Below are 23,990 nucleotides of genomic sequence, written 5' to 3'. Positions count from 1 at the left end.
TATCCACCATTGGGTCGGACAGACCTGATTGATTTATAAATTTAAAATAGGGTGTTCTGTCTCCCCCGGAATGTAGTATGAATTTATTGTATAGGTTTGTACTAAATATTAGGTTATTAAGGCATTGTTTTCATGCACTTACGTTCTCTGTTTTGTTGTCTTGTTTTGTTATTTGTGTGATGTGTTGTCTTTTTTTAACTATAAATGTAAATAAAGATTATTTTACAAAAAAAAAAAATGGGGCATTAAATGTCCCTTCCCCAAATCTGAATGTTAGTAGGATGGATTGGGAAATGGATAACGCAATAGTAGAATAACAGAGGTGGAAGGGACCTTGGAGGTCTTCTAGTCCAGCCCCCTGCTTGGGCAGGAGACCGTAGACCATTTCAGACAAATTGTTGTCCAATCTTTTCTTAAAACCCTCTATTGATGGAGAACCTACAACTTCTGGTGGCAAGCTGTTCCACTGGTTAACTATTCTTACTGTCAGGAAATTTCTCCTTCATTTTAGGTTGCTTCTCTCCTTGATTAGTTTCCATCCATTGTTTCTTGACCTGACCTCTCGTGCTTTGGAGAATAGGTTGACCCCCTCTTCTTTGTCGCAGCCGCTCAAATATTGGAATATAGCTATTTTGTCTCCCCTAGTCCTTCTTTTCATTAAACTAGCCATACCCAATTCCTGCAACCGTTCTTCATATGTTTAGGCCTCCAGTCCCCTAATCATCTTTGTTGCTCTTCTCTGCACTCTTTCCAGAGTCTCCACATCTTTTTAAAATTGTGGCGACCAAAACTGGATGCAATATTCCAAATGTGAACTTACCAAGGCCTTACAAGCGGTATTAACACTTCACGTGATCTTGATTTCTTTTTTTTTTATATAAACCTTTATTAACATTTAAAATCCAAAAATACAAGTTAAAATACATCTATAACAAAAATATACTGCTCAAAAAAATAGAGGGAACACAAGCAGAAGACATCCGAGATCTGAATGAATGAAATAGCCTTATTAAATACTTTGTTCTTTACATACAGTAGTTTATACACTGCTCAAACACCTAAAGGGAACACAAAACTACTGTATGTAATGAACAAAGTATTTAATAAGGCTATTTCATTCATTCAGATCTCGGATGTCTTCTGCTTGTGTTCCCTTTATTTTTTTGAGCAATGTACATCCGTAATAATTATACAATTCAACGTCATTCGGACAGCACGTAATTCTTAACTTTGTTCATCTATTCCCGCATATTCCTACTTAATCGACATATTTATACACATTTTGTATCTTATTTTATTCTATACCGTTCCTTATTTTTAATTTCTATCCATTGATACCAATTTTTCCAAATTAAGTAGTATTCCGAGTCTTCCTTATTATTTAGTTCTAAAGTAAGTTTGTCCATTTCTGCACATTTGAAAATTTTCCGGATTATTGCACAAATCTGTTGGTATAGTGGACATTTTCCAGACTTGCGCGAGTACAATTCTTGCTGCTGTGGTTATATGAATGATTAAATATTTAATCCTTTTAGGGTAATTTCCTTTAATAATCCCCAGAAGAAACAGTTCAGGTTTCAATTCTATCTTACAGTGTGTGATTTCTTTTAGCCATTTTTGTATTTTAATCCACAATTTTTAAAACTTCTGGGCAAAGCCACCCTACATGGAAGTAGGTACCTTGTACTTGTTTGCATTTCCAGCAATTAGATTTTAGATTGGGGTATATTTTTGCGAGTCTTGTTGGGGCTAAATGCCACCGATAGAACATACGTGATCTTGATTTCTATCCCTCTGTTTATGCAGCACAGGGCTGGGTTGGAATTATCTAGGAAAAATAACCAGGAGAAAAGGTGAAAACCCTTTTATTGGCAAAAAAATAAATAAATGGGGAAAATCTGAGTGGGGAATTCACAGGAAAAGAGCAAAGAGATTTTAAACCATTAGAAAATATCTTAGGGCTTAGGGAAAGGAGACCACTGAGAAATCTCAGCCTTGGAGGCTGGGATACCTGGTTGAAAAGAAATATAAGCCAAAGGAAATGTCCGAACACCTTGGCATGACTACAAAAATTTTTTGGGAGATGTTGCAATATTTTCAGGATCAGACTCAATAAAGATAATAGAAGTTATAGGTTTAAATATAATTCTCTTTAATCATTATAGGCATTCTATATTCGCTGAATATTCAAGATAGAAGCAAGGAAAATGGGGAGGATGGCTCCTTTTATATACAAGGGGCGGAGCCAGGAATGGGAGTGGTAAATTATGAATACATTAAAGCTCAAGTAATAAGTTAACCCCTGATGTTCCATATATACATTATTTACACATTAGAGAATAAGGCATTTACATCTGACAAATCCCCCTCTAAATGCCGGTTCGTTATACAACACCAGTTACATTCAGATTCAGGACAATATAATACATATAATTTAGAAGTTAAATATTTGTGTTGTTTAGAAGGTAAGGGTTTTGTTAATATGTCAGCTAATTGTTCAGAAGTATCACAATGTATTGCTTTGATGAATCCGTCTTGAGATAGTTGTCTCACGTGCTTAAATTTTATATCAATATGCCTGGACCTTTGTCCAATTGCATCGGATCTAGAAATTTCAATGGCCGCTTTATTATCTTCATGCATAATAAAGGGTAAAGTAGGTTTCTTCCAAACATCTGTGATCAAATCATTGAACCATACAAGGTTATTTGCAGCTTTAGACAAGCAAACATATTCTGCTTCTGTGGTAGAGGTGGCTACCAGTTCTTGTTTACCAGTATACCAGTAAACTGGACAATCGTTCAATAGAAAAACATAACCAGAGGTACTCTTTCTGCATGATGTATCACCGGCCCAATCTGCATCAGCATAACAAGTAATTTTTGGTTCTTTGTCATTATTGGGTTCCAATATTAAACAAAAATCTAATGTACTTTTCAGATATCTTAAAATTCTTTTGACAGCTTCCCAATGATACAAGGTTGGTTTGCTAACATATCTTGACAATAAATTGAGAGGTAATGCAATATCTGGCCTAGTCCAATTAGATATATAAAGGAGTGAACCTATAACTGATCTGTAAAATGTGTTGTCTTTAAACTCAGGGGAAGATTCATCATTGTTTCTAAGAAAATCAGTTTGCATAGGTGTCTCACATGTTTTGGCATTATTTAAGTTACATTTGTTTAGGAGTTCAATGATTTTATCTTTCTGAGTAAGTTTGAATCCCCTTTTTGTTTTGTTAATTTGTACACCAAGGTATTTATTCACTCTACCTAGTGATTTCAATGAGAAGTGTTCGTTTAACTTATTTACAAAGATTTCCCTGCTCTCTTTATGCTTTCCAATATATAAAATATCATCCACATAAATTAATACAAATTCAATATGATCATTACTCTTTTTTACAAAGAAACAGTTATCAGCAGTGGTGGCGTTGAAATCCATGGTCTTTAGTACTTTTACCAAACAATCGTACCATCTTTTGCCAGATTGCTTCAATCCGTACAGACTCTTATTTAGTAACCAAATTTCGTTCTTATTAGTGTATTGACTGTGTGGTGCTCTTACATATATTTCCTTATCTAATTTTGCATGTAAGTATGCAGTCTGTATGTCATATTGAAACACGTCTAGATTGAGTGCAGATGCTACTACAAGAGCTGTTTTGACACTCTCTGTTCTCACTGTGGGTGAATATGTGTCAGTATAGTCTTCTGGATATTTTTGTGCATAACCTTGTGCAACTAGTCTGGCCTTGTATAAGGTATTACCTCCTTCTAAATTCTTAATTTTATAAATCCACCTGGTACCTATAATTGTTTTATCCTTAGGTGCGATCGCAGGTGTGAATACATTTAATCCTTGTAAACTTTTCATTTCCTTTTCCATAGCTAGTTCCCATTTTTCTCTTTCTTCACGGGGAAGTTTCAATACTTCCTCATATGTATTAGGTGTTATTTGTTCCCCATCCATATGCATAATATAATCTTTGTATTTATTTGGTATTTGGTTTCTATTATTTCTAATATTTCTTTCAGGTTTGCTATGGTTGTCATGCAAATATCTGGCTTCCTTTTTTGTTAATGTGTCTGTCTTTATTTTATGCTGACTATTTGTCCAAGTTTTGGTTTTGTTCTTACTTTTGCTAATATTTTGATTTTCTGTTGTTCCTTCCTCGCAAGATATATTATCTTTGCTTTTATTAGGAAAAATTTCATTAAGGTGCAACTTAGACCAATTGGCCTGCTCATGAAACACAGCTGTTCTGGATACTATAAATTTGTTATTATTATCGATGAATCTGTACCCTTTGGTTCCAGTTTCGTATCCCATGAATCTTAATCTCCTGGATACGTTTTCTCCCTTTCTCCTCAATTGTTTAGGTATGTGCACGTCTGCAGTAACTCCAAATATGTGCATGTGTGCTAATTTAGGTTTTCTATTGTACATCACCTCATATGGTGTCTTATTCACAATACTGGACCATGTTCTATTTTGAGTGTAATTTGAATAATGTAAGGCTTCTGACCAAAATTGTTTGCCTAAACCAGCATCCTCTAATGTGCATCTAATCATGGTTTGTAGTGTGGAGTTCTTTCTCTCTGCAATCCCATTTTGAAAGGCAGAAAATGGATTGGACGTGAAATGTAGCATCCCTCTATCCTTTAACCATTGGGAGAATTCTTTAGACATGAATTCACATCCCCTATCTGTCATAATTTGTTTTATTCTGATATTATGTTGTGTTTCTATGCGTTTGTAGAATTCCTTAAATTTCTGAAAGGTTTCATCCTTGTGCTTTAATGTGTAAACAAAACCATAGCGACTGTAATCATCCACTATTGTTAGGAAGTAACGTTTTCTATAGGTAATTGATGGAGTTAATGGACCAACTAAGTCCATATGTACCAAATCAAAAATATTGTTAGTTGATCTGTTAGATTTTTTTGGTCTGGGACTGGTTTTTAGTTTGGTGGATTTACATACTGAGCATTCTAAATAATTTTCACAATTTTTTATTTTTACACCTTCTGCGTGTTCAGTCATTTTTTGTACTACAGGAAAGCTTGCATGTCCTAACTTCCTATGTAAGATATGAGCACACTCATCATGAATTGGTTTACCTATTTTTGGTTTCTTCTCATTGTGTGTATTTTTGTTATCATGAGTTATTTTACATTCATCATTGTCACTGTTACTGACATTTTCATCATCTGCTTCAATACAATCTTCCATATTTGAATCAATGTTATGTAACCATCTTTCTTTGGTTATCAGATAGGGTAGACCCCCTTTTATCATCACAGTGCCTATATTTGTTTTGTTCTTTTCTATAGTTGCTTTCCCCTTTGAGAAAACTATATTGATGTCAGATTCTCTGCTTAGTTTTATAGCACTTAGTATGTTGTGAGGTATTTCTGGGATTAATAATACCCCCTCTATTTTCCCTAAACCAGGCAAGGTCACATTTCCTCTGCCTAATACTTGAACCTTTTCTTGATTAGCTACCTTTATCACAAACTTATCTTCTGTAAATGAAGATAATATACTTTTGTTATTAGTGGTGTGATTTGTTGCACCAGAATCAATAAGCCAATTATTGTTCTCATCTTGTTGTGTTTTGGTGCTGTCTTGTTTATTTAGCCCATTTAGTGACCCAGATTTTCTCTCTTTTGAATTTTCTCTACCCCCTCTACTTTCTCTGTAGTTTGGTGGACTTCTATATTTGTGTCTATCTGTGGAAGATTGTCTGTAATTGTATTTGCTCCTATATTCTGGCCTATGTCTCTCCCTTGGGACTTTGGGACAGTCTCTTCTACTGTGTTCCCTGGATCCACAATTGTGGCATCTAAAGGCCTCATTATATTTATCTTGAAAGACTACTTTCCTAAAAGATTTGTGTTCTGTTTGGTTATTGGAACGATTTTTTCTTGAATTGTCTTCTGCTATCAATTTGTTAGATAGACTTTCTATTGATAAATATCCCAAATTAATGGTATCTAAGTGTGACATAAAGCTATCCCATGATGGATCAAGTGAATTGATAATAACACTTTTCATAGTTTGATCTGAAATCACTTCCCCCCTCAATTGCAGCTCAGCTCTTATTTTGTTTAGATTTATCAAATGTTCACTTATAGAAACCCCTGGTTTCACTCTAGAAGAAAAGAAATCCTTAGACATTCTTGTGGTTGTGGCTACGCTATCGCTGTGAAATAGATTAAACATGCATTGAATTATTTCTGATACAGTTAGGTTTGGTTTGATGCTATGATACATTGCAGGAGACACGCTAGAAATTATTATGAAAAATGCTCTATGATGTAAACAGTCTATTTTTAAAGTCCAAGGTCTTCTTGGAGGACTAGTTATAAAGAATAGTAAATTTTCTTTCATAAAAATAACCTGAAGCTGTTGGTACCACTCTTGTAAATTAATTCCATCAACTCTAAGTTTTGGGAAGTCACTGGGTAAGTTCCCCACATTATTTTGTCCATTACTTACAACCTGAGGCAGTCCGTGGTCTCTCAAGTGCAGGAAATTACAGAACGGCATTGGGATGCTTGTAACGAGTCTGCGCGGTTCTCTGGCCAGTTCAAGTCTTTCGGGGCCGTCTACGTAGTTTTGCACATGCGCGTTGCTCATTTCTTCTTTGGCGCCGTTGTGGAAGGTTCTCTCCATTTCAGCTCTCTCGATCCGCTCCTCTTCAGATGAGTCGGTCTCTGGCTCGGTTTTTGGGGCTTTGGTGATGGCGGCGGTTCTTCTCTTTCTCTTGTGTGTGCTGGCACTCGATTCTGTCTGCGGTGTAGGACGGAATCGGCATGGCTCTCTGGGCTCGGGTGTCGTCGTTTTCGAAGTCAGGATGGGAGCGTGCAGGTCTTGAGTTGTCGGTTTGATTGCTTGCTTCTTCGTTGATGTCTTAGAAATTTTCAATCTTGGCCCAAAAGCAGCAAAAAGTGTTTTCATTGCTGACTCTATTTGAGACTTTGTTAAATCGTCTTCACTTTCTGATTTTGGTTCATCTGAAGAATTTGAGACTTCTTTTTCACTTTCTTCGTCTGATAGCGTTTTTCGCGCCAGAAATTTTGAACTGAGCGTTTTGATTGGCTCTGCTTCACTCTCTTTTGAAGTTCGTTGAAACCAAGATGGCTGCCGTTCAAAATTTCGCGCGGGGTCACATCTTTTCTTTTTTACAACTATTTTCTCAGTAGTCATTTCACTCACAGTTTTTTGATCTTTGGGTTTTTCTTTAATGATGTTTTTCTCTCTCGCTGCTCCGCTGTTCCTCAGCATCTCCTGGAGGTCCGCGATGAGGCTTTCATCATTCTTTTGGCTTTTTAGTATTTTTAATATTTCTGACCTGAGTTCGTTATTTTCTATCTCGATTTCTTCCTGGTCGTTATTTTCACTCATCAGTTCTTCTTCTTCAGTGGTGTATTCTTCGGATTCTCTCGAAATCGCATTTGTGGATTCGTTGATCATCTCTTGATCAGTTTCTATTTCTTTGCTGTAGGCCCTGGTGTTGGGCCTATCTTTCTTGGACATTTTTAATTACTTATTGAGTCAATTAACCATCCTCTGCTACCAGCTTGTTGCAATATTTTCAGGATCAGACTCAATAAAGATAATAGAAGTTATAGGTTTAAATATAATTCTCTTTAATCATTATAGGCATTCTATATTCGCTGAATATTCAAGATAGAAGCAAGGAAAATGGGGAGGATGGCTCCTTTTATATACAAGGGGCGGAGCCAGGAATGGGAGTGGTAAATTATGAATACATTAAAGCTCAAGTAATAAGTTAACCCCTGATGTTCCATATATACATTATTTACACATTAGAGAATAAGGCATTTACATCTGACAGGAGATATAGCTGTCAAACCACCAACTCAAATCATGATCTGTGTGAGATGCAGGGGGGGGAAAGGCAAATCTAGAATAGTGTTTGTCAGCCATTTTAAGTCGGGTGGACTTCAACTCCCAGAATTCCACCAGCCAGCATGGCTGACTGGGGAATTCTGGGAATTGAAGTCTACCCAAGTTAGAATGGCTGAGATGGAGAAATGCTGGTCTAAAATTGAATTGATTTCGTTTTCCCTTCTCTTAGGTGTCATTCAGGCTGCGGAAAGTAACCCCTCACGTACGGGTGAGTAAGACCGTAGTAAGGAGGGAACCAGGTTAGCAATAATAATTTATTCTTAGATTTATAAGAAAGTGCATTTTCCAAGCTAGGCCTCAACTTCATTCATTTAGTGACCGTTAAAAGTTACAACGGCCCTGAAAAAAGTGACTTTTCCATTTATAACCGTCGCCGCATCCCCAAGATCACGTGATCAACATTTGGACACTTGGCAGTTGGTTCATATTTATGACGGTTGCCATGTCGGGGGGGGGGCGGGGACGCGATCCGACAAGCCAAATCAACGGGGAAGCCTGATTGACTTAACAACTGGGTGACTAACTTCCCAACTGCGGTGGTTCGCTTAACAACAGTGGCAAGAATGGTTGTAAAATGGGGCAAAGCTCACTTCGCAACCGTCTCGCTCTGCGAGCGTCAGAAAATTGGGTCTCCGTTGCGGTCGTAAGCCGAGGACTATTTGTAGAATCAAAGGGAACCTGGAGTACCCTGAGGCGTCATTGTTTTAAAAACGAAAATTAAGCATTGTACAGGTAGTCCTCGACTTATGACCAAAATTGAGCCCAAAATGTCTTTTGGTTACCGAGAAATTCGTTAAGTGACTTTTGCGATTTTTCTTTCCACATTTGTTAAATGAATCACTGCAGTTATTAAGTGAGTAAGACGGCGGTTAAGTGAATCCACCTTCCGCGATGACGACAATTGGTGGGATTCAACTGGTTCGCACCACTTCGGCCGAACCGGTTGTTAAATTCCTGGCTGGTCCCGCCGTGCCCCGCCCCTTCCAGAAGTCTCTATGTTCCTCGTTTTGGTTCTCAGGTAAATGCAGGGAGGCCTACTAGGCCCAAAATGGAGCACAGGGCAGGGAGTGAGGCATGCCCCCTCTGCGGCCCATTTTTTCTCCCAGGGGGAGTCACACTGCCTGTCACACCCCCTGGCCATACCCACCCTGGCCACGCCCACTGCGGCCGACATAAATATGAGTCAGTTGCCAAGTATCTGAATTTTGATCAGGGGATTTACGGTCGTCAGTGTGAAAAACGGTCATCAGTTGCTTGTTTCAGAGCCACTGTAACTCCAAACAGTCAGTAAACGGACCAGAATTGCACCCAAGAAAAGTACGCAGGTTTTGGGGGAAAGGTGAGTTTATGTGTTGTTTTGAGAGAGAGAGAGGAAAATACACAATGTGAGGACTTTATTTTTTTTTTAATCCATACTTCATCTCTCAATCGGTTTAAAAAGATTACGAAAACAACGAGACAAAGAGAATTGGGGGCTTTTTGAAGTCAGGATGTGTAATAATTCCCAGAAATTATTGGGAAATTTCTTCAACAACTTTTAAGATTTAGGGATTTATTACTGTATTTTTCAGACTATAAGACGCACTCCCCCCCCCCCAGGTGGAAATGTCTTCGCATCTTATAGAGTGAATGTTGTTGAAGCCCCGCCCACCCGCCGGCCCCCACCCTTCAGCCTTTGCCTCCCAGCAATTTGCCTCCTTGCAGCAAACAGCCTGGTCAGCTTTAGCACAGCCTGATTTAGCATGAGCAGCTGATTGGTGGTTGGATCTGTCTCCTGGAATACCACCGATCAGCTGTTCCAGGCTGCGGGAATTGCCGCCGCCCATCGGCGCTGTCACTACCTATCGACACTGCCACTTATCGCCGCTTCTGCATGCCCCATTTTTGGCCTCCGCATGTCCCGTTTTTGGCCTCTGCACACCCCCGTTTTCGACCTCCACGTGTCCCATATTTGGCCCATTCTGTTGCCTGGAACAGGACGTGCAGAGCCAAAAACAGGATGTGCAAATACAGAAAATGGGGCGCATGGAGGCCAAAAATGGAACGCATGGAGGTGGTGATAGGTAGCAGCGACGATGGGTGGCAACAGCGCCGATGGCCAGTGGCAATCCCTACAGCCTGGAACAGCTGATCAGTGGTATTCTGGGAGGCAGATCCAACCGCCAATCAGCTGCTTGTGCTAAATCAGGCTGTGCTGAAGTTGTCCAGACTGTTTGCTGTTTGCTGCAAGGAGGCAAATTGCTGGGAGGCAGAGGCAGATTTTTTTCCCCTTGTTTTCCTTCCCAAAAGCTAGGTGCGTCTTAGAGTCCGGAGCGTCTTATATCACGGGGAGTGACCACGGGGATGCTGCCACGACAATTAAGTATGAAAAACGGTTATTTTTTTCCCGTGCCGTTGTAACTTTGAACGGTCACTAAATGAACCTACATTGGGACAAGAAGTAAACAGGGACAAAAAGAGGAGGAGTCTTGAGAGTGGTCAAAGAGCTAGAAAAAAAGACAGAGGGGGCATTGTTCTCCTGACTTTCTTTCTCCGCCTCGGCAGCCGTTTGTCCAGGTTATCCCGATGTCCGGAGAGAACCGCAAGGCCAAATCCGTAGCCCTTCGGGCCGCGTGATGACTTCCAGCAGCTGTTCCTGGGTGATCGTGGGTGGCCCAGATGATATCATCTACATTGGGTGAGCAGCAGAGTCTACACTTAATATTACAGGATCCAAAGCAGTGTGGGAGTTATTTTTCCTTCAAACACCATAACTTTAAGAGGTCTTGGGGCTTCAACTGCCAGAATTCCTCTACCATCATGGCCGACTGAGGAATGCTGGGAGTTGAAGGCCTTAGATCCGTGATGATGAATCTATGACACGCATGCAGTGGTGGGATTCAGCCAGGGCCTTCAGAACCTCCAGAAGCTCCTTTAAGAGGACGAAGAGGAGGAGCCTCTTCTCAGTGCACGGGCGCGCAGAGCTGCCAAAAGGCAGGAGTAGCTCCTCAGGAGGAGGTCTCCTCGAGAGTAAGGCTTGGGGCTAATTGGCCACTCCCTTAGCCTATTTAAGGAGGAATGCCACTTGCAGCAAGCTGTAGGGAACAACTTTAGTTCAATTTCCTTCACATCTGGATTCTCTGCAAAATTGTTTCTGGGCTTTCTGCCAACTCTAGTAAGACTGTGATTACCTTATCTTAGAATTCTGGTAGGCTGTTAAAACAGTTTATTAACAGCCTTTGGTTGATAAAGATTAAGTTATTTGAGTAAAATAAGTTTCGTATAGAGTTTGTGTGTGCTGCGTTCTTTGGGGTCCGTAGCTGGGGCAGAACCCTTCCAACTCTGTTATTCTGTGTTTATCTGGGAAGAATTTAGATCAAGGGTGCATTTAAACATTTCTCTGAAATGTCACAGTGTTTCCTGCCGGAGCACAGAGCTGGACTAGAAGATCTCCAAGGTCCCTTCCAACGCTGTTATTTTGCATTCTGTTAAATTTTCTTTTTTCAACCTCTTGGTACCTTCAGAAATGACTCTCTGGAGCTTCCACCTAGAAAGATCAATCCAATTTGAGTCTGGGGTCTTTTTGATTCCCCCTCTCACAGGTTCCAGCACTTCTTCCTTTCCTGCGGGTCGGAAATGCTGATCATCCGTGCGCCCAATCAGCCGTCCCGGAAATTGTGCGGTTACACAACGCCGGAATCGATTCGCGTAAAGGGAGGCAACGTGACCCTGACTTACAGTTGGAAATTCTGGGCAAGGAATAGATTTCAGCTCAAATACGAAAGAGGTAAGGCCAGGCTGTGGCTGTTGTGGCCCGCCAGTGGCCAGCAGAGCTGGCAGCCGATTCGGACAGTGAGGAGGTTGGGGAGGAACATGGGCCAGTCCTGGAGTCTGGGGAAGGCTCTGATGAGGGCTCTGTGTCAGAGGCAGAGAGGGGGCCAGGGCCGTCTGACAGTTGTCAACTGCCTTCGGAGGCAGACATCAGTGAGGCAGATGAACAGCTGGAGCCTGTTCCTAGTGTGCGCATGCACAGAGTTGCCAGATGAAGGGAACAGCTAAAGAACAAGGGTTGACTTGGGAGTAAAGAACAAGGGTCGACTCAGCAGTAAAGCCACAGGTGGACAGTGAATGGCCCCTCCCAGAGGGAATAAAAGAGGAGCAAAAGGGGAGGGGAGTTTACAGGAGACAATTAGTTCGCTTAATTGGTTCGTGGCTCCTTGCCAAGTTTTGAAGATATCGGCCTGGCAGCTCTCCAAGCCAGATAAGGTCTGTGACTGTAAATTCTCCCTTGAAAGATTTTGCTGGAGGTGAATGAGAGGAATTCACTGTTTGTGTAATAAAAGGGGTTTTGTCGGGACCAGGATTCTGCTTTGTGCTTTTTGGGGAAGTCTAGGTCAGAACAGTGGGGTCCCCAACTCTAAAACCCCAAGACAAGATTATACAGATATATCCTTGATTTATGACATTTTGTTTAGTGACTGTTCAAAGTCAAAACAGCACCGAAAAATATGACTTACGACCTTCGCAACGTTCTTCGCATGATTATTGGATCAAAATTCAGAATAGAATAGAATAGAATAGAATAGAATAGAATAGAATAGAATAGAATAGAATAGAATAGAATAGAATTTTTTATTGGCCAAGTGTGATTGGACACACAAGGAATTTGTCTTGGTGCATACGCTCTCAGTGTACATAAAAGAAAAGATATGTTCATCAAGAATCATAAAGTACAACACTCAATGATAGTCATAGGGTACAAATAAGCAATCAGGAAACAATATCAATATAAATCTTAAGGATACCAGCAACAAGGTTACAGTCATACAGTTATAAGTGGAAGGAGATGGGTGGTGAGAATGATTAATAGTAGCGCAGACTTAGTAAATAGTTTGACAGCGTTGAGGGAATTATTTTTTAGCAGAGTGATGTTGGGTGTCCATTTTAAATCTTGCAAAATGGTAGAACCTAGAAATTTGAAGGTCCCTACTGTTGATACTGTATTGTCTAGTATTGTGAGAGGTGGAAGTATGGAAGGGTTTCTCCTAAAGTCTACCACCATTTCTACGGTTTTGAGTGTGTTCATTCCAGATTGTTCCAGTCGCACCACGAGATTGTTGGCACCCACCCCCAGTTTAGCGAAGGGGAAAGTTGCGATACGTCACATGACGACAACGTGTCATCGCAAGTTTGACACCCCTGATGTAGTGAGTCATAAGGCAGCCAACAGTTCTCCTTTGTGCGTTGAATACCGAACAAACAATGAGTACCGGGACAAAACTGTCACATCAAAATGCGTCGAGTACCAAATTTGATGAGTTTGAAAGCCGCTGAGTAACAGGTCATGCTCAACTTACAAAAATGCATTTAGTGACAGTTCAGTGTTACAACGGCAGTGAAATAAGTGAAATAAGAAATAATAAAACTTACTTAACAAATGTTTTGCTTAGTAACAGAAATTTTGGACTCAATTGTGGTTGTAAGTTGAGGACTACCTATACACTGAGGTACCACTGTATTAAGATTCACGGCGTTGATAGTATCTCTAGAGAGGAATTCTAGACACAAGTAGCAGAGAAGGAAGTTATTTTGTGGGTTTCCTGCTACGTAATTAAAAAAAATTTTGTTTCTTCTGTCAACTTGCAAAGCTTTCAAGTTGCCATGAGCAGGAGGGAGGGAGAACTGAAGTGAATTCCATACATTCTTCCTGACCGCAATCAGAAGGAGGGTGTTAGGTTTCACAGCCAGCCAAAGTGGTTAATTGGAGAATGTGATTTATGACATGGCCAGAGAGGAGGGGAGAGACAGGATCATAGGGGAACGTAAATCTACGTGGGATCAGTCCTAACTGCATCCGAGTATTGCCGGAATGTTGCTCCTAATAAATGACTGTATTTCCTTTGAAGTTTGGATCATGGCTCATGAATTAATTAGGGCATATTTCGGAATCTTGACATCTTCTCTTTTTCATCTTTCTCTGCTTCAGAACCTAAAACACAGCCTGTTGTGTCATGCAACCGCACCTTGGACGACTTCTACGGGGTGATTTATTCCCCGGCCTTCAGCTCAGACTCGCACCTGGGAGCTGCGCATTGCCAGTGGGTCCTGGATGTCCACGATAGCCGTCCCCTCACCCTTCGCTTCACGGTCCTTAACTTAGATATCGGGGACTCTCTCCGGGTGTATGATGGTGTGCCTGGCGACCCACTCCTCCCTCACCTGCTGCGTAACTTGGATTACACCAGCAACAACAAGATTGTGTCGGTAGACTCCCCATCTAGCCGGGCATGGGTGGTCTACCAGGCGGTGCCGGGAACAGAAGGACGGGGATTCAATGCCACGTACCACGTGCAAGGATTTTGTGTGCCGTGGGACTTCCCCTGCGGAGGAGACAGCGGCGAGGGCGCCATGTGTTACAGCACCGCTGAGCGGTGCGACGGGAATTGGGATTGTGCCAACGGCGCCGATGAGGATGGTTGCCATGGCTGCCCACCAGGGCAGTATCCCTGTGGAGGACGAGGCATCGGAGGCGCCATCTGCTACAGTGCCACCGACCGTTGCAACTACCAAACGTTTTGTGCGGATGCCGCTGACGAACGCCGTTGTTACTCCTGCCAGCCCGGGAACTTCCGGTGCAGGGACGGCCGCTGTATCTACGAGAGCTGGGTGTGTGACGGGCAAGCGGACTGCGTTGATACCTCAGACGAGGCGGACTGCTCCTACATCCTGCCCCGCAAGGTGGTGACGGCGGCCGTCATTGGCAGCCTGGTATGCGGTCTCCTTCTGGTCATCGCGCTGGGCTGCACGTGCCGTCTGTATGCGCTCCGGAGCCATGATTTTGGGTGAGGGGCCAAATTCTGGGGAAATAAAGGAAGAGGGTGGGACTTTGGAGGTGTAGTGGCTGGAAAGGACGGGGATAGAGTTGATGCACTAGAGGGGTCAATATTGAGAGGAAGAGCCCATATCGAATGGACTGAGGGGGAGGGAGTTGTGTCCTGGGAATGAGGGCTGACCCCAGGGCAGTGTTGTTACCCAATTTTGGCAGTTTAAAGAAGTGTAGACTTCAACTCCCAGAATTCATCCTTCCTCAAACCTACTGGAGAATCCTGGGAATTGAAGTCCATGCATCTTAATGTTATTAAAGCCACTCTGGACGATCATAGACATCCTCAGGAATCCTGGGAGTTGAAGTCCATGCATTTTAAGGTTGCTGAAACAGCTGTAGACAATCATAAAGGTCCTCCAAGATTTATACATTTGAACTGGTGTCAACCCTGTGAGAATGAAGGGCCCAGGAAGTGCAGAGGTTTCTCCTCCTGGAAGAAACTAGGGAAGATGAAAAAAACCACGCTCCCCAACTCACCTGTCCACCAGGAAGGTGAACACATTCCTTAGCGTTGGCCGCCATGATGCCAATGGGATTCTGGGAGTTGAAGTCCACACAGCTGGAGGATGCCCAGTTGATAAAGACTTGCTAAGGGTATGTGATCAGAGGTGGTAATCAGCCGGTTCACACCGGTTCGCACAAACCGATAGCAGAAATCGTGGGTGGGCCCGCCCACCCGCCCACCCGCCCGAAGTCTATGCCATCCTATTTAGGCACGTTTTTGAGGCCGGGTGCAGGCGCGGAAGGTGCAGGCGCCAGCAAAGCGCATGTGCGGAAGGCCGGGCACATGCGTGGATGGGGTGTGTGCAAGCAAAGCAAGTGCACATGCACTCTCACATTTGCGAACTGGTAGGGAAAGTAATTGAATACCGCCCCTGTACTGGATGGCGAATCAGGATTACGCTCCTAAGAATGGGGCAAGGATGATCGTATCTCTGATTTCTCCCACTTTTAGAGTCTTAGCACCTATGTCACGGATGGAGGCCCAGCTGGTTCAGCGTCAGGCTCCGCCATCTTACGGGCAGCTTATCGCTCGCGGGGTTATTCCTCCAGTAGAAGGGTTCCCGGTTGAGCATCCAAATCAGGTGAGTGAGCCCAACACTCTTTGCGTGCCTTCCTTCAAGGGCCTTCCTCGCAAGCTGACCGGTGGACTTCAACTCCCAGAATTCTTCAGCCCACCATGTTGGCTGGGGAAATTCTGGGAGTTGGAGTCCGCGAGTCTTAAAATTGCCGTGTTTGGAGATTCAGAAGACCATTGATTCCATCCTCCTCCTCCTCTTTCCTTAATTTCATATCCTTATTTCCTGCGGTTGTCGAAGAACCCTCTAACACCGTGATGGCGAACCTGTGGCACGCATGCCGGAAGTGGCACGCAGAGCCCTCTCTGCTGGCACACGCGCCGTCACCCCGGGTCAGATCTTCGTGGTGTTTCTTTCATGAGCTTCTGTTTCCCTGCAAATGACGAAACAGAAGCTCAGGAAAGAAAAAAAAACTCACTTCTTTCCTCCCACCGGCCAGTTTTTATTTATTTATTTATTTATTATTCAAATTTCTATACCGCCCTTCTCCTTTCGGACTCAGGGCGGTGAACAGCCAAGATAAAAACATCTATACATAACATGACAGTTAAAAATAAAGTTAAAATAATTTATAAATTTGCCCCATAATTTAAAACTTGTCAATTAAAATCAATATTAAAATTTTAAAACTAACCCTAAAATCAAGACAGACCGGCTAACTGAAAAAAATAAGTTTTTAGGGCCCGACGAAAAATCCGGAGGTCGGAGATCACTCGTATCTCTGGGGGTAGATTGTTCCAAAGGGTAGGTGCCACCACAGAGAAGGCTCTCCTCCTGGGGGTCGCCAGCCGGCATTGTCTAGCCGACGGCACCCTGAGGAGGCCTTCTCTGTGGGAGCGAACTGGCCGGTGGGAGGCTATTGGTTGGTCTTCGGGTCTCTGCTGCGCATGTCTGTGCATGCGTGCACGGATGTTCACGCATAGCTGCGCATGCACACACATGTCGGCACATGTGCACATTGGTGCACATATGCACACCTTTCAGTTTGGGCATGCATGCGCACGCAGTTTGGGCCCTCGGTGTCTAAAAGGTTCGCCATCACTGCTCTAATGTCTTCATTGGGGACAAGTCCTTCCATGAAAATTATATCTTGAGAAGCAAGATGTACAGGTAGTCCTCACTTAACGACCGACCACATACCCCGCCCAAAGGTACCTAAGATGATTCCCACCAACACCACCTCCCTGCGGTCACATATGTTGGACGCTTGGCTACTGGCTCTTGTTCACAATGATTTGCAGTGCTGTCTTGCAGTCACGTTATTTTTGATTTCTGACATTTCCCCCGCCCCGCCCCCGGTTTTTGGCATTTACTGTATTTTTTGGAGTATAAGACACTCTGGAGTAAAAGACCCACATTAGTTTTTTTGGGAGGAAAACAAGGGGGAAAAAAGTCCGCCTACCAGCATCCATCGGTATTCATCTGGCTAGCGTCCTTGCAGCAAACAGCCTGGTCAGCTTCAGCATGTTATCGCAGCCTGATTCAGCCTGAGCAGCTGATTGGTGGTTGGATCGGCCTCACGGAATACCACCAATCAGCTGTTCCAGGCTGTGGAGATCACCACAGCCCATCGCTGCCTCCTCGTGTCACATTTTCGGTCTTCACACATCGCGTTTTCGGCCTCCACACGCCCCGCTTTTGGCCTCTGTACGTCACGTTTTCAGCCCGTTCCAGGCGGCGGGGATCGCTGCCGATCCCCGCCACCTGGAACCGACCAAAAACGCAATGCACAGAGGTCAAAAATGAGGTGCGCGGAGGCTGAAAATGGGGTACGCGGAGGCAGTGATTGGAAGCGATGGGCTGTGGCAATCCCCACAGCCTGGAACGGGCCATAAACAGGGCATGCAGAGGCCGAAAATGCGATGCGTGGAGGCCGAAAATGGCTGAAGGGTGGGGGCAGTGGGTGGGTGGGGCTTCGGCAACATTCGTTGTATAAGACGCACGGACATTTCTACCCACTTTTAGGGGTGCAAAAGGTACGTCTTATATTCCGAAAAATACGGTTCTTCCAGTTTCTGGCAAAACCACCCACTGGATCTAATGAACTTATTTAATGAGTGGAGGGTTAGGCACAGGACAAAAAACAAAAGTCGTGAAATTGAGTTGGTCACGTGATGACCCATTGAAAGACGACCAAAACTTACAACCGTAATTCTGGGTTGAATTCGTAAATCAAGGGTTTATTGTTTGAATTTATATACCACCCTTCTCCCGAAGGACTCAGGGCGGTGAACAGCCAACAGCTAAAACACAAGAAATACAAAATTTAAACACAGTATTAAAATCCAATTAAATTAATTTGGCCCACAATTAAAAACACCCCTGTATTAAGACCCATAATCGAACAATTTAAAAATTAAAACAATTTAAAAGAGTTAGGCCAGCCCGGCTTGCTGGAATAAAAAGGTCTTTAGGGAACGGCGAAAGGTGCGAAGATCCGGGATCCGCTATATCTCCGGGGGCAGCTCATTCCAGAGGGTAGGTGCCCCTACAGAGAAGGGGCTCCCCCTGGGGGCCACCAGTCGACATTTAATAATTACTTGCATATTATTCTGAGTGAGAGAAAAAAATGTGATTTCCCTCGGCACCGAAAAAACAGGTTGTGGAGCGGCCAGGGCCCTGGCCGTTCCAAAAATTTCCCTGCCACACGAGCTCAGGAAATAGCCTCTCTTCCTGGCACTAGATAGATCTGCCAGATCGTTGGCCTGGAGGAAACATTCAAACCTCTCCACGTATTCATCCCAGGTTTCAGAGGCTGGTTCGAACTGTGAAAATTGTGATAGAGCGAAAGCCATTTTACCTCAGGATGAGTGGCCCTGTGGGACGCTCCTCCACTCGGCTGCCAAGCGCTTCGTCTGATCACAGTATTATGAATTCACGGGCCGCCTCAGGGACATCCCATCCTCGTCGCCGGTATTGTGTATTCGGAGGGAAACACACTGAGGCAGGCCTCTGCAACAACTGTTTATTCAATCAAGAACGAACTGCTAACATAACTCGCAAGAGTAACAGTACAGAACAGAGCAACGAAATAATTTCTGACCGGCTTTTATAGCTAGCTGTCAGATTGTGTAGCCAATCCGACAGCTGATAATTCCCGCTACTTTTGTTACTAGCGGCTGCTCCAATCAACACTCAGCAGCGCTAGTCAGCCTGAATACTCAACACTGGGGATTCCAGATCCAAGGCCAGCAAGCTTCTGCTTGATTTGACCAATCAGAAAAGCACCTTTAAAGTGGTCCTTTAATTAAGTGAAAGAAAGACCAAAAGGTGAATTCCACTCTAGAAAGCCTTAGTAAGATCACACCTATAATCCTGCATCCTGTTTTGGTCACCACACTATAAAAAAGATGTTGAGACTCTAGAACAGTGGTTCTCAACCCTCCTAATGCCGCGACTCTTTAATACAGTTCCTCATGCTTTCTGTGGGTGTGGCTTATTTTATGGGTGTGGCTTGGAAGTCATGTGACTGGGTGGGTGTGGCTAGCTGGTCATGTGACCGGGTGGCCATGGCTATGTGTATAGGGACTACTCAGAGGGCTGAAAAAAGGCATTTCTGACAGGTCCTCGCACTTTTGACTGGTCCTCACACTTATGACCATCCTCACATTTATGCCCGTGCAGCATTCTTAACAACCATGTCACTCATTTCACAACTGCTTCTCTTCACCATGGTGATAAGATAGGGCAAAAAACGTAAAATGTGAGCGACAGTCGTAAATTCGAGGACTGGTCAAAAGTGCGAGGACCAGTCAAAAATAACTTTTTCGGCCCTCAGAGTAGTCCATGTGCACAAAAGGACTACCCAGAAGGCTGAAAAAAGTGATTTCTGACAGGTCCTCGCACTTTTGACCAGTCTTCGCACTTATGACCGGTCATCATTTATGCCCGTTGCAGCATTCTTAACAACCATGTCACTCATTTCACAACTGCTTCTCTTCACCATGGTGATAAGATAGGGCAAAAAACGTAAAATGTGAGCGACAGTCGTAAATTCGAGGACTGGTCAAAAGTGCGAGGACCAGTCAAAAATAACTTTTTCGGCCCTCTGAGTAGTCCATGTGCACAAAAGGACTACCCAGAGGGCTGAAAAAAGTCATTTCTGACAGGTCCTTGCACTTTTGACCGGTCTTCGCACTTATGACTGGTCATCATTTATGCCCATTATAGCATTCTTAACAACCGTGTCACTCATTTCACAACTGCTTCTCTTCACCATGGTGACAAGATAGGGCAAAAATGTAAAATGTGAGGACAGTTGTAAGTTCGAGGACTGGTCAAAAGTGCGAGGACGGGTCACAAAAAACTTTTTCAGCCCTCTGAGTAGTCCATATGCATAAAAGGATACAGCAATAAGAGAGGGATGAAGGAAGGGAAGGGAAATTAGAGTAGGAGTGAGGGGAAGAGAGGGAGGAAGAGAGGAGGAGGAGAAGGAGAAAGGAAGAGGAAGTAGGGAGGAGAAGAAGAGGGTGGGGGGAAGAGAAAGTAAGAAGGAAAGAAAAGAGAGAGGTGGTAGGTTTGAGGAGAAAGATTGCTGTACAATAAAAAAGATGAAAGGGAAGAAAACGGCCTTCCCCACCTGCCTGGATGCCTTCCAGAGGCCGGAAACGGCTCGTTTGCCAACTTCCTAGAAAGCCTCTGGAGCCTGGGAAGGGCGAAAAAGAGGCCTACTCGGCCCACTGTGCCATCACGTGCCAAAAGCAGGGGAAGCATGAGGGGGTTGCGTGTGCATGTGTGGGGGGCAGGGCGCATAGAATTATGGGTGTGGACGGGCCCGCACATGCATGACACCCCACCCCCGCGTGCTCTCCCCCGCTTTTGGCACGCGATGGCAAAAAGGTTAGCCATCACCGCTCTAGAAAGAGTTCAGAGAAGAGCAACCAAGATGATGAGGGGACTGGAGACTAAAACATAAGATGAACGGTTGCAGGAACTGGGCCTGGCTAGTCTAGTGAAGAGAAGGACCAGGGGAGACAGGATAGCAGTCTTCCAATACTTGAGGGGCTGCCACAGAGAGGAGGGGCGGTCAATCTATTTTCCAAGGCACCCAAAGGCCCAGACAAGGAATAATGGATGGAAACTGAACAAGGAGACATTCAACCTGGAAATAAGGGGACATTTTCTGACAGAACAATCGTCCGATGGAACAGAAATTGGCTTCAGAAGTTATCACTGGAGGCTTTCAAGAAGAGACTGGACTGCCATCGGTCAGAAATGGTGTAGGGTCGCCCGCTGGGGCGGGGGTGGGGGTGGACTAGATGACCTACAAGGTCTCTTTCCACTCTGTTAATCTGTATCTATCTATAATCTATCTCTCGGTGAAGGTTGAGGAGCAACATCTCAAGAGGTTTGTAGAGCAACGGAAGACAAGAATGAATGATGATAACAACATGAGTTGTTGTTGACTCCCAATAAGCATTTGTCTTATTGTCAGATTAACAGAGTGGAAAGAGACCTTGTAGGTCATCTAGTCCACCCCACCGCCCCAGCGGGCGACCCTACACCATTTCTGACCGATGGCAGTCCAGTCTCTTCTTGAAAGCCTCCAGTGATAACTTCTGAAGCCAATTTCTGTTCCATCGGACGATTGTTCTGTCAGAAAATGTCTCCTTATTTCCAGGTTGAATCTCTCCTTGTTGAGGGCCAGTTAGTCAATTTTTCTGATGTTTCCCCACTTGCTGGTGTTCCTAAGAAGTCATCAGACATTCTTGGTCCATCAGTTCTGGTCCACCCCAAAACTGTTAAGATCTACTATTTCTTTTCATGGTCTTCTGTAGGCCCTTTCTAAAGATGTACCTTTTCACCGTAAGGGACACCCAACCACAGTATAATCACTCTTAAATTTCTACCAATGGAGAACTAGGACTCTGTGTAATCCTAGATGCTAAGTTAGTAACCCGGTTGTTAAGTGAATCTGTTTTTTTTTTCCCCATTGACTTTGCTTGACAGAAAGTCACAAAATGAGGATCACATGACCCCGGGATATTGCATCCGTCATAACTATGAACCAGTGGCTAAGCATCTGAATTTTGATCGTGGGATTATTTATTTTATTTTTTGTTTATTTATTTTTGAATTTATATACCGCCCTACTCCCGAAGGACTCAGGGCGGTGAACAGCCAAAAGATAAAACACACATAATGCAAAATTTAAAAACAATGTAAAAGCACATTAAATAATTTGGCCCAAACAATTTAAAACACCCCTATTATTTTAAAACAAATTTAAAATTAACAATTAAAAGGAGGTTAGGCCAGGCCAGCCTATTGAAATAAAAAGGTCTTGAGGGCACGGCGGAAAGTGTGTAAGTCCGGGATCCTCCGTATCTCCGGGGGGAGCTCATTCCAGGTGGCAGGTGCCCCCACAGAGAAGGCTGTCCCCCTGGGGGCCGCCAGTCGACACTATTTGGCCGACGGCACCCTGAGGAGCCCCTCTCTATGGGAGTGTACTGGCCGGTGAGAGGCTACTGGTGGCAGAAGGCGGTCTCGTAAGTACCAGGTCCTAAGCCATGGAGCACTCTAAAGGTGGTAACCAAGACCTTGAAGCACACCCGGAAGACCACCGGGAACCAGTGCAGGGATAGGGGATAGGGGATAGCGCAACTGTGGTAATTGTGAAAATGGTCGTAGGTCACTTTTTTCAGTGCCGTTGTGACTTCAAACAAGCTGTTGTAAGGCGAAAACTAGCTGTAGTTCAAGGGTCAATTCTCAACTTCAGCCTTCTTCTTCCAGCTGTGAATTTGTGAAGCCGAAGCTCTAACTTTCTCCTGGGTTCTCGTTTCAGAATTCGGTCCTGGGGAATTTGCGGTCTCTCCTGCATCTCTTGCGACGGGACCCAGCTAGCCCTGCGGGGGCCAGTGGGACACGTCGTCCCCATCAAAGCCGCTTCGTACGACGTCTGACGAGGCGCATGCGCCGATTGGGGCTACTCCGTCACTCTGCCTCCCCTGCTTCATCTTCTACTACGGCTTCCACCGTCATCCCTAACTCATCTTCAGGGCCCAATGACCTTGCTGAGCCGTCTCGTGGGGACGGAGATGCTTCTTCCCAGCTTCCAGAAGACCAACCGTCGCCCCTTCCCACCAAGGTCCCGTTGATTCCTGCGGAACCCAGGCCGGATCCTCACATCCCGCGACCTACTCCACGGTTTACGGGGGTCATGCGCAGCCTCCGCGTCCGGCTTTTCTCCCCCACGCCCGCCTGCTCTGCGGAAACTGGAGAGGACCGGAATGCATCTCCATCTCCCGATGATGAAGACGAAGTGCTTCTAGTCCCTCTCGCCGATCCGCAACTCGAGAACTTTGAGAACTGGAACGCCGACGACGAACCTCTTCTGACTTGAGAAATTTGGCTTGGATGTGGCCTTGAGGAAATTTTGTCACCAGCGACCGATAACAGACAGTCAATCTTTTTTTTTCTTTCCCGCAGATCCTTCCACGTCTCTCCCCCGCCACCCCCATCAGAAATGAGCGAAATCCTTGGGAGAAAAATCAGTTTTTTGAAAAAAAACCGAGGGTTGTAGAAATGTCTTTGTGGCTCACCAGATGGATTAATTTTCTCCGCTCCTTCAATCTTTTAATTTGTAGACGGGATTATTCCCTTCTGAAATTGCAATTTGTCTTCTCAAATTGCACAATAATTCCCAAGAAAGGTTTTTTAGATGTCTTTGACCCTGAAGTATATATATATGCTTCACATTTTAAAGTTCCTTCTTAGAAAATGAGGAGGAAAGGATAAAATATGTTCTTTGGAGAAAAACTCCAGTTATTTGCCTGACTAAAAAAAATGAAGGAAGCAAAGATACAATCCAGAATAAACTTTTAGCGACATAAAGACAAATTTCTCTTAAGAGCAGTAATTTGATTTGATTTGATTTTTTCCCTTGGCGGCAATTTGACTTTCCAATCGTCCCATCATGTATCGCAACGGAAGATTTATTTTTGTGAATTTATGGAAAGCTGGGAATATATATATGTATGTATGTATGTATATATATATATATATATATATATATATATATATCAATCATAATTCCACCGGAATAATTTTTTTTGCGAATCACCTTTTTTTTTTGCTAGCCAATCATTCTTTTGTTTTGCGTT

General features: G+C 43.8%; 1 protein-coding gene across 1 annotated transcript in view; it reads left to right on the top strand.

Moving 5' to 3' along the window:
* Window positions 1–23,771, top strand: part of LRP10 (LDL receptor related protein 10) — a 28,531-nt gene extending 4,760 nt beyond the window's left edge. Inside the window, exons 2-7 of the mRNA XM_070954318.1 lie at window positions 8,114–8,152; window positions 10,489–10,621; window positions 11,526–11,710; window positions 13,910–14,765; window positions 15,765–15,894; window positions 22,673–23,771. Of these exons, the coding sequence (XP_070810419.1) occupies window positions 8,114–8,152; window positions 10,489–10,621; window positions 11,526–11,710; window positions 13,910–14,765; window positions 15,765–15,894; window positions 22,673–23,230 (1,901 nt within the window). The 3' untranslated portion in view covers window positions 23,231–23,771. The remainder of the gene's footprint in view (window positions 1–8,113; window positions 8,153–10,488; window positions 10,622–11,525; window positions 11,711–13,909; window positions 14,766–15,764; window positions 15,895–22,672) is intronic.
* The last annotated feature ends 219 nt before the right edge of the window (window positions 23,772–23,990 follow it).

Source organism: Pituophis catenifer, unplaced genomic scaffold, assembly GCF_029215685.1.
Source record: "Pituophis catenifer annectens isolate HBS135680 unplaced genomic scaffold, rPitCat1.0.hap2 SCAF_15, whole genome shotgun sequence".
NCBI classification, from domain to species: Eukaryota; Metazoa; Chordata; class Lepidosauria; order Squamata; family Colubridae; genus Pituophis; species Pituophis catenifer.
This window is presented reverse-complemented; position numbering and strand designations above follow the sequence as displayed.